General features: G+C 36.1%; 1 protein-coding gene across 1 annotated transcript in view; it reads right to left on the reverse strand.

Moving 5' to 3' along the window:
• The window catches only part of Vom2r42 (vomeronasal 2 receptor, 42), a 68,583-nt gene extending 58,593 nt beyond the window's left edge, over nt 1–9,990 (reverse strand). The window contains exons 1-2 of the mRNA XM_087588263.1: nt 9,871–9,990; nt 3,651–3,654 (exon numbers count right to left, since the gene is read on the reverse strand). Coding sequence (XP_087444389.1) covers nt 3,651–3,654; nt 9,871–9,990 — 124 coding nt within the window. The remainder of the gene's footprint in view (nt 1–3,650; nt 3,655–9,870) is intronic.
• Nucleotides 9,991–13,170: the final 3,180 nt, after the last annotated feature.

The following is a 13,170-nucleotide window of genomic DNA, read 5'->3' on the forward strand; positions in this document are numbered from 1 at the left end:
AATCTAGTTCACTGGGGGTTCAGTCTTAGCAGGACCCAGGCAAAGCAAAGCATTTAATTGCGGACTTACTTAGAGATAAAGAATGTTAGTTCATGAATATCATGGTTAGGAGCGTGTCATTAAGTAGATATGCAGGATCTTTAAGAAATAGCTAAGGCTTGCATTTGTCCAAAAGTAGGAAGGAAGAAAAAAGAGACTCGGCCTGATTTATGCTGTTTGAACTCAATTTTCTGCCCTCACAAAAGTGACATTGATAACCTTCCACCTCCACGTTCTACAAAGTCACTAATTTCTCTGCGATACTCTTTAATTGCTGGTTTAAAAGGTTTTCTTTTTTTTTTCTTACGTTCAAATCCCCAATCTTTATTTAGCTTTTATTTTCTTACCCTTTCTGTAGACTTTGGCACTGTTTACAATTGACTTCAACCATTAATTGTTAAGTGATACCCCCACTTGAAATCAGCCCTCTTCCTCCCATCTTCTTTCTTCCCTCTCTTGTCTCCTCTTTTCTTCTCTTTCTTTTTTATTTTTGAGACAAGGTCTCTGTATGTAGCTCAGGCTGGTCTCAAACTCTCCACTCTTCTGCCTCAGCCTTCAAGCTCTAGATATGTAGGCTTGCCATATCACATGCATGTGCGACAACCTTTTCATTCAAACAGATTCTCTTTCCTGTAGAAGTGATGGCTTTTCCTTTATTTATTTTTTTATTAACTTGAGTATTTCTTATATACATTTCGAGTGTTATTCCCTTTCCCAGTTTCCGGGCAAACATCCCCCTCCCCCCTCCCCTTTTTTATGGGTTTTCCCCTCCCCATCCTCCCCCCTTGTTGCCCTCCCCCCAACAATCTAGTTCACTGGGGGTTCAGTCTTAGCAGGACCCAGGGCTTCCCCTTCCACTGGTGCTCTTACTAGGATATTCATTGCTACCTATGAGGTCAGAGTCCAGGGTCAGTCCATTTATAGTCTTTAGGTAGTGGCTTAGTCCCTGGAAGCTCTGGTTGCTTGGCATTGTTGTACATATGGGGTCTCGAGCCCCTTCAAGCTCTTCCAGTTATTTCTTTGATTCCTTCAACGGGGGTCCTATTCTCAATTCAGTGGTTTGCTGCTGGCATTCGCCTCTGTGTTTGCTGTATTCTGGCTGTGTCTCTCGGGAGAGATCTACATCCGGCTCCTGTCGGCCTGCGCTTCTTTGCTTCATCCAGCTTATCTAATTGGATGGCTGTATATGTATGGGCCACACATGGGGCAAGCTCTGAATGGGTGCTCCTTCTGCCTCTGTTTTAAAATTTGCCTCCCTATTCCCTGCCAAGGGTATTCTTGTTCCCCTATTAAAGAAGGAGTGAAGCATTCACATTTTGGTCATCCCTCTTGAGTTTCATGTGTTCTGTGCATCTAGCACAACTCAAGCATTTGAGCTAATAGCCACTTATCAATGAGTGCATACCATGTGTGTTTTTCTGTGATTGGGTTACCTCACTCAGGATGATATTTTCCAGTTCTGACCATTTGCCTACGAATTTCATAAAGTCATTATTTTTGATAGCTGATTAATATTCCATTGTGTAGATGTACCACATTTTCTGTATCCATTCCTCTGTTGAAGGGCATCTGGGTTCTTTCCAGCTTCTGGCTATTATAAATAAGGCTGCAATGAACATAGTGAATGCAAATCAAAACAACCCTGAGATTTTACCTCACACTAGTGAGAATGGCTAAGATCAAAAACTCAGGTGACAGCAGATGCTGGCAGGATGCGGAGAAAGAGAAACACTCCTCCGTTGTTGGTGGGATTGCAGACTGGTACAACCATTCTGGAAATCAGTCTGGAGATTCCTCAGAAAATTGGATATTGAACTGCCTGAGGATCCAGCTATACCTCTCTTGGGCACCCAAAAGATGCCCCAACATATAAAAAAAAGACACGTGCTCCATTAAAAGGTTTTCTAATTTCCAACAGTTCAGGTGTTTCCATATTTCTTGATTTCTTTAGTTTCTTTTAACAGACCATGCTAAAAGCTCCCACCTGGCTGTTTGGGACCACCAATATTTACTTTTTTAAATTAATTAATTAATTAATTAATCTTGTTGTTGTTGCTGTTTCTAATGTCTTTGTTTGCATTTCTCCTTCTAAGTGATCTTATATCACTTTGAGATCTTCAATGGCATGACATTTACGATCTCTCTCATTCTCTCACTTAGCTCATTTATCTGCCAGATAGAAGTTAAGATAGAAGATGCTAACTATTTCTTTTATTACAATTCTTCAAATACACAGGTAATCTTATATTTCAGTGCCATCTTAGACCCACATGATTCTGTAGCTAAACATAAGATGGAGCATGCAAACCTCAGCTGCTCCTGTCATACAATATTGATCCTTATGCACTAATCTCAAAGAATACACGTCTAAACTGTTTTCCAGACTTTTGTGTATTTATGTAATAGACACAACTAATCAATCACACATATCATGTCAAACCACATAAATGGAGTTTGCAACCCTGGGGTTTTTCCCAAAAGCTCTACTTGTTCTGATGCATAGCAATACCACTCTGGAATATTCCCAAAAGATGCCCCACGATGACACAGAGACAGATGTTCTACTATGTTCATAGCCTTGTTTGTGATAGCCAGATGCTATAAACAACCCATATGTCCCATGACAGGAGAATGGATACAGAAAATGTCTTTTATTTACATGAACAATGGAATATTATTCAGCTACTAAGGATTAGGAAATCCTCAGTTTTACAGGCAAAATGATGTAACTAGAAAATATCAAGGTCAACAAGCTGTAGGGCCCAAGAAAGGATACCTCAGTCCCACTTGGGAGGAAGAAAAAAACAATCACATGGTGGGGGGGGCAGGAAGGAGGAAGGGACAGGGTAGGGAAAAGGGATGGGGTGCTGTGAAGAGGGGAACATGCTATGCCATTGGGTGGGGGAAAAGACTGAAGCCCTGAGGGTCAGCAGAAAGAATGGAAATAGGTGACTTCGGATTGATGGATGTTAGGAGGACACCCTAGAATGTACCAGAGACCTGTGGAAGTGAGAGATTCTCAGGAATCAAGACAGAGGGTAGCTTAAATGAAAACCACTACAGTGGAGAGAGTGAACGTACTGAACCCACCACAAGCAGAAAGATAGGGCATCAACTGAGGGATGGGTTTTTGATCCAACAGTCAAAATGCAGGGATGAAAATGGAGAAGACCCTGAGGAAAAGTAAGTCCAGCAACAGGCCCAAAGTGGGATCCAGTTCAAGGGGTGAACCCAATACCTGGCACCTTTACAGAGTTTATGGGTGGTTTACAAAAAGGGACCAATCATGAGTGCCCACCAAAAGACCTCATTAGCAGGTGAAAGAGTCAGATGCTGATATGAGCACTCAACCAAAGAACAGAAACTGCTGACCCCTCTGATTGAATTAGGAAATACCCGGAGGAAGCTGAGGAGGAGGGAAACCCTGTAGGAGGACTAGCAGTCTCAACCTAGACCCCCAAGATCTCTCAAACACTGGATCACCAACCAGGCAACATGCACCAGCTGAGATGAGGCCTCCAAAAATATACAGCAAAGGATTCCTAGGGCTTTAGTTCAGTCAGAGAAGATGCACCTAACCCTCAAGAGACTGGAGGCCCCAGGAAGTTTACAGGTCTGGTGGGGTGGTGGGGTAGGGAAATCATTGTGGAGACTTTGGATTCAGGATGTGGAACGGTTGTGGGGTAGAATGGGAAGAGAATATAATCTGGAATGTCAGAATAAATAAATAAATAAATAAATAAAATTTTAAAAAGTTTCATGGATTCCTTTCATTCCTTTGTTTTTGCTATGCATCTACATGTGACCGACAACGGCCCAAACATTTGCTATGTAGCTATGAAAATCTGGAAATAATATAGTGAAAGTTAGGATTAGACAATTCCTAAGGTGTATATATATTGAGAGTGTCTGAAACCTGCTCACTTTCACAGAGAAAGCCTCTGCCAACCTGAATTTCAAAAAAGGGGTGCAAAACATTTGAGCAGGTCTCATATCTTAACTGTAGCAATGCTGAAATTGAAGAGAAAACACAATTAAATCCTCTTTTTGTTTTACCAATCAAATTTCACATTACAATTCATAAATAAAGACACTTCTAAGCTATGGAAATTATGAATATTTAGTGAATAGGGCTGATAGGCTGTGGTGCCATTTTGTTTTAGTCTATTGACAAGGTGTTTAGAAGATGGATCTCAATGTTTTAAATGAACAATTCTACCCCCAAAATAAAACTTTTGAATGTACAGTTTTTATCAGGTTGCATCAGATAACAATTCAATTTAGAAATATACCACTACCCAAAGAGTGTACATAGACTGACCCAGGGCTCCAACTGCATATATAGCAGAGAATAGCCTTGTTGGGGCATCAGTGGAAGGTGAAGCCCTTGGTCCTGCCAAGGCTGTGCCCCCAGTGCAGTGTAAAATGGGGGGGGGCAGTAAGTGGATGGATGGGGGGAATACTTGTATGGTGGGGAGATAGGGGCCTATGGATAGGAAACCGGGAAATGGAGTAACATTTGAATGTAAAGAAATGTATCTAGTAAAAATAACTAACTAACTAACTAACTAAATAAATAAATAAATAAATAAATAAATAAATAAATAAATAAAATATGAGACAAAAAAGAGTACTTGAGCTGGAGAGATGCTCAGCTGTCAAGAGCACTGACTGCTCTTCCAGAGGTCTTGAATTCAATTCCAGCAACCTACATGATGGCTCACCACCATCTGTGATAGGATCCTATTGGATCCCTCTTCTGGCATGTCAGAAGAGAGCAACAGTGTACTCACATACATAAAATAAATTTTAAAAAATTTAAAAAATACTACCAGCAGCTACTCAGTACTGGACAAGCTACCCTCATTTATTATTCAATTATTGAACCAACATTAATGGCCACTTCTGGAGAAAGTGGGAAATGTCCTTTAACACACAAGTACAGTAGACAGTTTCCTGAATGGAACACCAATGCTTCAGACTCTAAGTCCAAAAATTGATAACTGGGACCTCAGGAAACGGAAAAGCTTCTGTAGAGCAAATGCTATTGTCAAAAGGACAAAAAGTCAGCAGATACAGAAAGAGTAATTACCAACCTTACTACTGACAAACTTAATATCCAAAATTTATAAAGAGCTCAAGATGTTAAACACTGTCCCACCTGTGGATCCATCCCATATTCAGCCACCAAACTTGGTCAATATTGTTGATGTCAAGAAGTGCTTGCTGATAGGAGCCAGATGTGGGTGTCTTCTAAGAGGCTCTCCCAGAATCTTAGTGATATGGAGGAGGATGCTTGCACCTAACCATTGGACTGTGCACAGGGACCCCAATGGAGGAATTAGATTATTGAGTGAAGGAGCTGAAGGGGTTTGCAACATGATAGGAAAACAACAATGTCAATCAACCAGTCCCCGCTAGAACTTCCAGGGACTAAACCACCAAACAATGTGTACACATGGAAGGACCCATGGCTCCAGCTGCCTATGTCACAAAGGGTGACATTCTCTGTCATCAAAAGGAAAAAAAAGCATTTGTTCCAATAGACGAACAGAATCAACTAACTTAGATGCTTGAGACTCAAAGAACATACACTGTCTAACTACCCCTATCCACACATGCCTGAGTCCCAAACTGGAGCATGACTCCCCCCAAAAACCTGTGTGTGGGATATGGTTTGTAGCTGGGCTGTATTGTCTATTCTCAGTGGCAGAAGTAGACCCTAGTCTCAGCAAGACTTGGTATGCTGGGAGGAAATAGTGGTAATACTGACACCCAAATTTCTCAGAGAAGTGTAGGAGGTATAGACAGTATAGGGGAAGGAATGTAGGAGGGGATGAGGAGGAGCAGGACACTGAGTAGGATGTAAAGTCAGTAAGTTACAAAAAATAATAATAATTAAAAATGAATTATAAATAATAATAATGCTCTCTTTTGTACTTCTCTCAGAGATAGAACACTTTTAATCTTCCTGTAGTTTTCAGAGTTTAGCAAAAACCTGCTTGGTAACTTGTTAGGTTCTCCCAATGTAATTATTTCAGGAATGTCAACAGAGTAGTTGGAATATATGAAGTCTAGTTTGTTAAACTGTATACCAAGAAACGATTCCTAATTTCGGAAGGCTAATTATATGAGTAATGTTCTGTAAACCCATACATACAGGTACTGAATATTGGTCTGGCATATTAAATTGATTATATATTCAAGATAAAAGCAAATGCACAAAGAAAGAGTTATTGTAAGTACTACAATTTCTTTGTAAATATATTCCTAAAGTTCTATATTACTTACAGCAAAGAAAGGACGAGAACTGGAATATAGAAAGGACTAGAACTGGAATATAGCTACTTGTTTAGATCCATTGCAATAACATATGCTATTTTAGAGAAAAATATGAAGTACAATATTTGATTCTTCCAAAAATCCAAGGTCTTCTGTTTTTTAACATTTTAAATATAAAAATATTTGAGAAAAGAATGAATCCTGAAATATTTTGTTGAGTGAAATAGAATCAAATAACCCTATGCAATTTGTAAACACTGCATAAAAAAGAAAAAAATATACTGTAAAATTGATAGTCACTTGAAGTAATGTACAGTTTAATTGCAAAGTTCAATGGATTATTACTATCATTCTAAATACTATTGAGCAAATTATATATAATAAATCATACAGGTTGGTTATGTATTGCAATGGCTGAAAACTTTTAAATTAAAAGTATAGTAGCTAGTTTCATATGGCAAAGCTCTATAATATTATAATATATATTATTAGTAACTCATGAGACAAAATGCTCTTCCATAATTTGACATTATTTGACAACAGATATTTGTTAGACACGATTAAGGTTTATAATGTTGTTTGAATTATAACTATCCTCTAGAAAGCCATGATTTCCCCCCTTTCACACACAATTCTATTTCTATTCAGAAAACAACAACAAGTAAATTGATTTCCATTCTAAGACTTGTTTCCGTAAACTCATTTTGCTGGTCAACTATGCTATTACGTTCCTAATAATGATAGAAAAATACAACTAATAAACTAACTTTAAATAGCCAAATAGCAAACTCTGCGGTATAGACAAAAACAAAATATATCATTATTTTAGAAACAATATATTATCTTTTATGAAATAAATAGGACAGTGAACTAAATCCAATAACCCTATATTTAATTAATATAAATTTATATTAAAAACAAAATAAGTCAATGATCTAGATTATTCATCTCCTGTACACATAAGACATTTATGGTGATATTAGTCTTTTTTTATAACAAGTATTAAACTTATAAAGAATATATTTACAAACAGGCAATGGCAGAAATATACATATAAAAATTTTGGTTTGTTTTGCAATATAGAACGCTCATTGATTAGGAGAAAAAGAAACATTTCTTTGGGACTTATTCTGTGCCTTATAGCTTTGTACCCCTGAATACATTTACTGCACATAACATTTTCAGTGTCCTCAAGGATTATACATCACTGACACTGTTTGTTACATCAGTTGACAAGGACTCAATGTTTAACACAGGGAGAGTTTACAAATATCATCAACTAGACTCCCAGAAAGACCAATTTTTCCTCTAATATCCAGGGTGTCACATGCTTTTGAGTGACAGGATACTTATAAGCCTCATTCTTGATGAAAATTTTACGTTTAAATATGCTTCACAATGTCTTGAATCATTCTCATTTATGCCTGACTTTGAATTAATATAACATTTCCTCAACGTTCCATATCACTATATATACTGTTTTATTAGTTTAATCAATATAATAATATGACCCACTTTCCCATAATTCTTCATTCTTCGATATTCTTAAAGGTGCTTTTGCCTAATAAACCGACAATTGAGAATTTTAAGGCACTTCACCACTCTTCATTTCCTTTGAGAATATTCTTTCATTTATTCTACAGTTTCGAGAATTCTGCTCAATTCTGAATTTCTTTCACTGGTATATTATTAGAAAACAATCCCAACTATGTCTCAGACTATATGTTTACTGAGGCTGAGAGGAGCATATAATAATATCTTAGGTTGAGAAGTTACCGTAACCAAATATTACAGTGTAATTTGTGACAATTTTTTGGCATGTTCCAGAATACATTGCTAGAATTACACAAATTCATATTTTAAATACAATATACTCACTAATAAAAATATTATGATAAAACATAAAAATCGGAGTGTAGTTTGTGCATATCCACATAGTATACACCTTTATATATTTAGCATAATTTGGAAAGGGAAGTAAACATGGAATAGATATCATAGCTAAAATTAAGACAGAGGCTCTTCCTTTCTTGTTCTCCTGTTCTCTTGCTGTGAACCTCTTCCCCCTTTGTCCCTTCTCTCTTTATTTCCTCCCCCCTTCTCTCCACATACTTGTGGCCAGCATCATCTCCCCTTTTCTAATTCTCTATTTCTGTACTCTCTTTTTCTTCTCTTCCCTTCCCTTCCCTTCCCTTCGCTTCCCTTCCCTTCCCTTCCCTTCCCTCCCCTACCCTCCCCACCCCTTCTCTCTCTCTCTCTCTCTCTCTCTCTCTCTCTCTCTCTCTCTCTCCCCCTACTACCCTCTTAACTCCCCTCCCAATGTCCTGAATAAACTCTATTCTTTTTTTAAAGATTTAATCATTTATTATATATAAGTACACTGTAGCTGTCTTCAGACACACCAGAAGAGGGCATCAGATCTCTTTACAGATGGCTATGAGCCACCATGTGGTTGCTGTGAATTGAATTCAGGACATCTGGAAGAGTATTTGGGTGCTCTTAACCGCTGAGCCATCTCTCCAGCCCATAAACTCTATTCTATACCAAGAAAAAATGAGACAGGTGTAAAGGATATATGACAATTTGAAATCAGTCAATGATCTCGGTGGTGGGAATTTGCCAAAAGTGTAAACATTTTTTACATCTCTCTAATATGTAAACAGATATCACAAGCAAGATTTTTATTCTGATGATTGAAGGGGGGAATGAGGAGGTCATTGCTTCTAGTAGCATCCCCTATTCTAAGAGAGAAACATTGGTTCTACTGAAATACTTGAAATTGCTGATTCTTCAGTTTGTAAACTGGAACACTAAGTTCTGTCATTAACATGGGAAATTATAGCTGTGCTATGAAATAGAACAAAAGGAAAAGGGAAGCACAAAATTCTCATAATAAAAAAAAACATTCTGTTCCTATTCTCAAATTCATCTGCAAAAATCATGCATCAGAAGAGATTTAACATGTAGATTATTTGCTCAAATACAAAGTATCATTTCAAGACTTTTAGCCATAGGTTAGGCAGAATTTACAAATGTTATATGTTGAAGAATTCATCATTCTTTTTTGGTAGATGAAATGCTATTAGAGCACAGAAGCATCATTTACTTCAGCACTGACAAAATGAATAAATTTTGTGTTTGAAGGTGTATTTGTAGGAGAAAGCATAACACCTAAAAATAGGAAATGTTACTAAAAAGGTGTGTCAGTATTGGACCATGGTAAAACATACGTCTCTATCAGGATTTAATCTGAAAAATGTGAATGTAGGAGGATAAAATCTGAGATATTCTATAATCCCATAGAAACAATGAAATCATCGCCAGTAAGAGAAAAATAATTACTTAGATCTTAGGTAGAGAAGGAGAACAACACAATCAAAGACAGAGATCAGTGATCGAAATCTTAGTAGCTACATTACATATGTTTCACATAATTAATTAATAAAAAGTACATAAATGAAGGAAGCACTTACTGCTTGTCTAGATTTCCACTAAAGTGATCATTCTTCACATGTCCATGTTTAGCATAAATGGAAAAAAATAATCAACTTCCTTATCACCATCCTTCTTTTTCTTGTCTTTTATTCTTAAAAAGCATTTAGGATCATTCAAAGTGCAGAAAAGCAAGGAAGCCTTTAAGACCAATAGGATAAAAATCAAGGAGAACATGTCTATCATATCAACCAAACTATGAACCTTAGCAAAAGTTTAACATGATGAAATGCCATGAATGGATGTTACATGTGTGTACCCAATTGTCTCTCTTTTTATTGCTGTTCATTCACCTAGAGAATATATTGATGACTGTCAACACTTTTCTTTTCACACTGTTTTTCTTTCCTGGAGGATTTGTTAGCATTATCTTGCCTGGGGCCCTGCACCTGAGTAAGAGCTGATATTTTGTTTACTGTGGTTCTTCTCTTCAGTTTCTCTCACTATTCTACATATGTTAGTGGACATTGAAATCCAAGACATGACTCTGTTTCGGCAAATATTCTGAAATGCATACTTTACTAAGCTACTTCTCTGATCTCCATTTGAATTAGATTACTTGGGTTGCTTCATTCAAAAGTGGGCTTAAGTTGGAATTGAGAAATGGAAAATATATGACATACTTTTTTAAAGTCTTCAAATAATACTTACATGTATGTTCAGTACAGACAGTAGCAGCCTACAATATTTGCTGTTCACAAACAAGAGAATATTAATTATTTGACTTATACACATTGGAGTACCTGACAACAACACAGAATTATCTCAAATTTTGTGTATTGAATAGAGAATCAATTCGAGTCATTCTGAAAACAAAATGACCTTCAGTATCTCAGTAAGATCATGGAAACTTGTGTTCTTATTAATATTTACTAAAATAGCCAGGAGTTAGTCTTCTAATCAGCTTTTTCATCATAGCATTGGTTTTCTCCCGTTTTTATTCTTGTATTTAAATCACATGTTATCTGGGGTGCATCAAAAATTAATAAATGAACTATTCTGTTTTCATTAAGAAACTATATGTAATTATGGCTTTATCAACTACCAAGGAGAGGATGTACAGATTCATCTTAAAAGAGGAGGCTTTTCACAGTAATATGAAATGGATGAGACTTCTACAATAAGGCAAAGGAGTTGATTTTGTCATGAACTGACAAGTGCAAGGAGCCACATTTATGTTCAGATGTATTGGATGATCCTATGATTGGAATATTATTTAAGGTTTATGCTAAACCTTTGCAAATCTTCCTCGTCTGTGATGATTTCTTATTGAAGGTCTTTTGCTATATATACTACATACTAGGTAGTAGGAATTGTTACTTACAGGAGGGAAATGTTTTCTTTCCTAAGATAAAATGGAAAAATCTAGTGTCAGCACCTTTTTACATATTAATTGTTAGGTGGATTTTTACTAATTTTTGGAAATAATTTTATTCAATAAATTTGATTGAAATACTTGACATATTTTGCTTATATATAGTTGCATGTGTTTACTTTACTTTTTCTCTTTTATATAGCATTTAATACCTGATTCTTTTTTGTAATAATGTGGCATTTTCAAAGATTGTAGTGATCTGCTTGCTAATATAATAATAAAATTTTCTTTAAGAATATAATGATGGTTTAGTAAGGTGTTTATGGTTCCCTTAGCGTATTGGAGTTATTTTTACATTTTATGTGTTTTATGTTTGGAATTTAAATGGTAATTTCCTCATCTGTAGACTACTTTGTTAACCTCACCATTTTTCAATCTAGGAATGATGAGTTAACACTACAGGGAGTTATTACAGTTCATACAGCCTTACATTTCTTTCTGTAGTGCATTGATGTTTCAGTTGCTACTTGAAAGGACCTCCTTTAATTCAGGCTGCCGTTATACTTGCTGTTTCTTAGTTTGTCCTTGAACCCCCATCCTGTGCATTTCATATTCCAAGTTCTGGGAATATCAGTTAGGTTCAGTTCACCTGACAAGGATGTGACAACTTTAATGTCATGATCTTTCTTTTTCTTCTTAGATTTATAACAGAGATCTTTTTTGTTTAAAATATTATAAATGAGTTCTTCCTTATATCTTTTATGGCTGATATCAAGAAATGCTAAAGAGCATTCTATTTTTAATTCTGTGACATTGTCAAATGCAATTATCAAATCTAAAGATTTTGTAATAAAATCTAAAGTCTTCAAGGAACTCTGGTCCTGTACTGAAAACACTGAAAATGTAAACCTCACTTTTCTCTTTGACTTCTTTTTATGTCTCTTATGTTTTGCTGTTCTAGACAGTTCTTTATCACTATGAGGAGTAAGGAAAGGACTTGTCACACTATCTTGATGCATATGATTTGAAGATAATTTTGTTTCATGCTCCAGTTTTTGAACATTTCAGATATACATTTGTCATAAGCACACTTTACCTAGTATTTTTCAGGACTTAATAATGAAAGTATATTCAACTGCTTCTTGTAATTGTCAGTCTTTTGCTATGTTCTTATAATTATTACCCTAGAAGTATTAATGTGCTCAATTTTCAGAGCTAATTACAACTCAAGTTTCATCTATGACTCTCAGAATACAAACACTTAAAGTTAATGGTCATTATAATAGTTTGTTAAATTTATTTTGTAAATATTTCTGAGAAACTTACTTCAAGTACTCACAACAAGCATTGGTATGTATGTCTTTTCCAGATGTGTTTATTCTAATTTTTGTGCCATGGCAATATTTGTATCACCAAATGAGGATATCCTCTTCTAGTTCTTGGCTACAGAATCTGATTTCACTGTGGTGTCATTGTAAAATCTAAAGAGGATGCACTCACATAACATTAACCTCAAGAATGTCAGAATCTTTACTTACTGCATGGTGCTAGCTCACAATATCCGAAAAGATAAGAGACATTTTTCTGAATTGCGGGGGCATAAAATTATGAGAACATTCTTTTCATATGTCTCACTTTTTAAGTGACATTCATAGCTTAAGGTACCCATAAAGTCAAGGAGAAACTTTACTAAGGAATTAAGCTATTGTTGCTCTTTTTTATTAGATTACCAGAGTGCCACAGTCTTATACAAATAAGAACCTACTTTAGATGGTATTAGTCCAAAACTCTACATGATAAAAGTATATCCATTTGAATGTTGAGTCAGTATGCAAGAGAAGGCAGGGTCCCACAGAAACATTAACTGGATTCATGGAACATAGCTGGGAGCTACTGAACTGGATGCTATTAGCAATCTATTTGTGTAAACTTATCTAAACTATTATTCAGTGCTTTTTTCTCCTCTTTATAGAATGCCATAGTAGGCACACTATTATCTCTTCATTTGAGCTGCATCATCATATTGACATGATCTTTTCAAA

Source organism: Rattus norvegicus, chromosome 1 (genome assembly GCF_021556685.1).
Source record: "Rattus norvegicus strain SHRSP/BbbUtx chromosome 1, alternate assembly SHRSP_T2T, whole genome shotgun sequence".
In the NCBI taxonomy this organism is placed as follows: domain Eukaryota; kingdom Metazoa; phylum Chordata; class Mammalia; order Rodentia; family Muridae; genus Rattus; species Rattus norvegicus.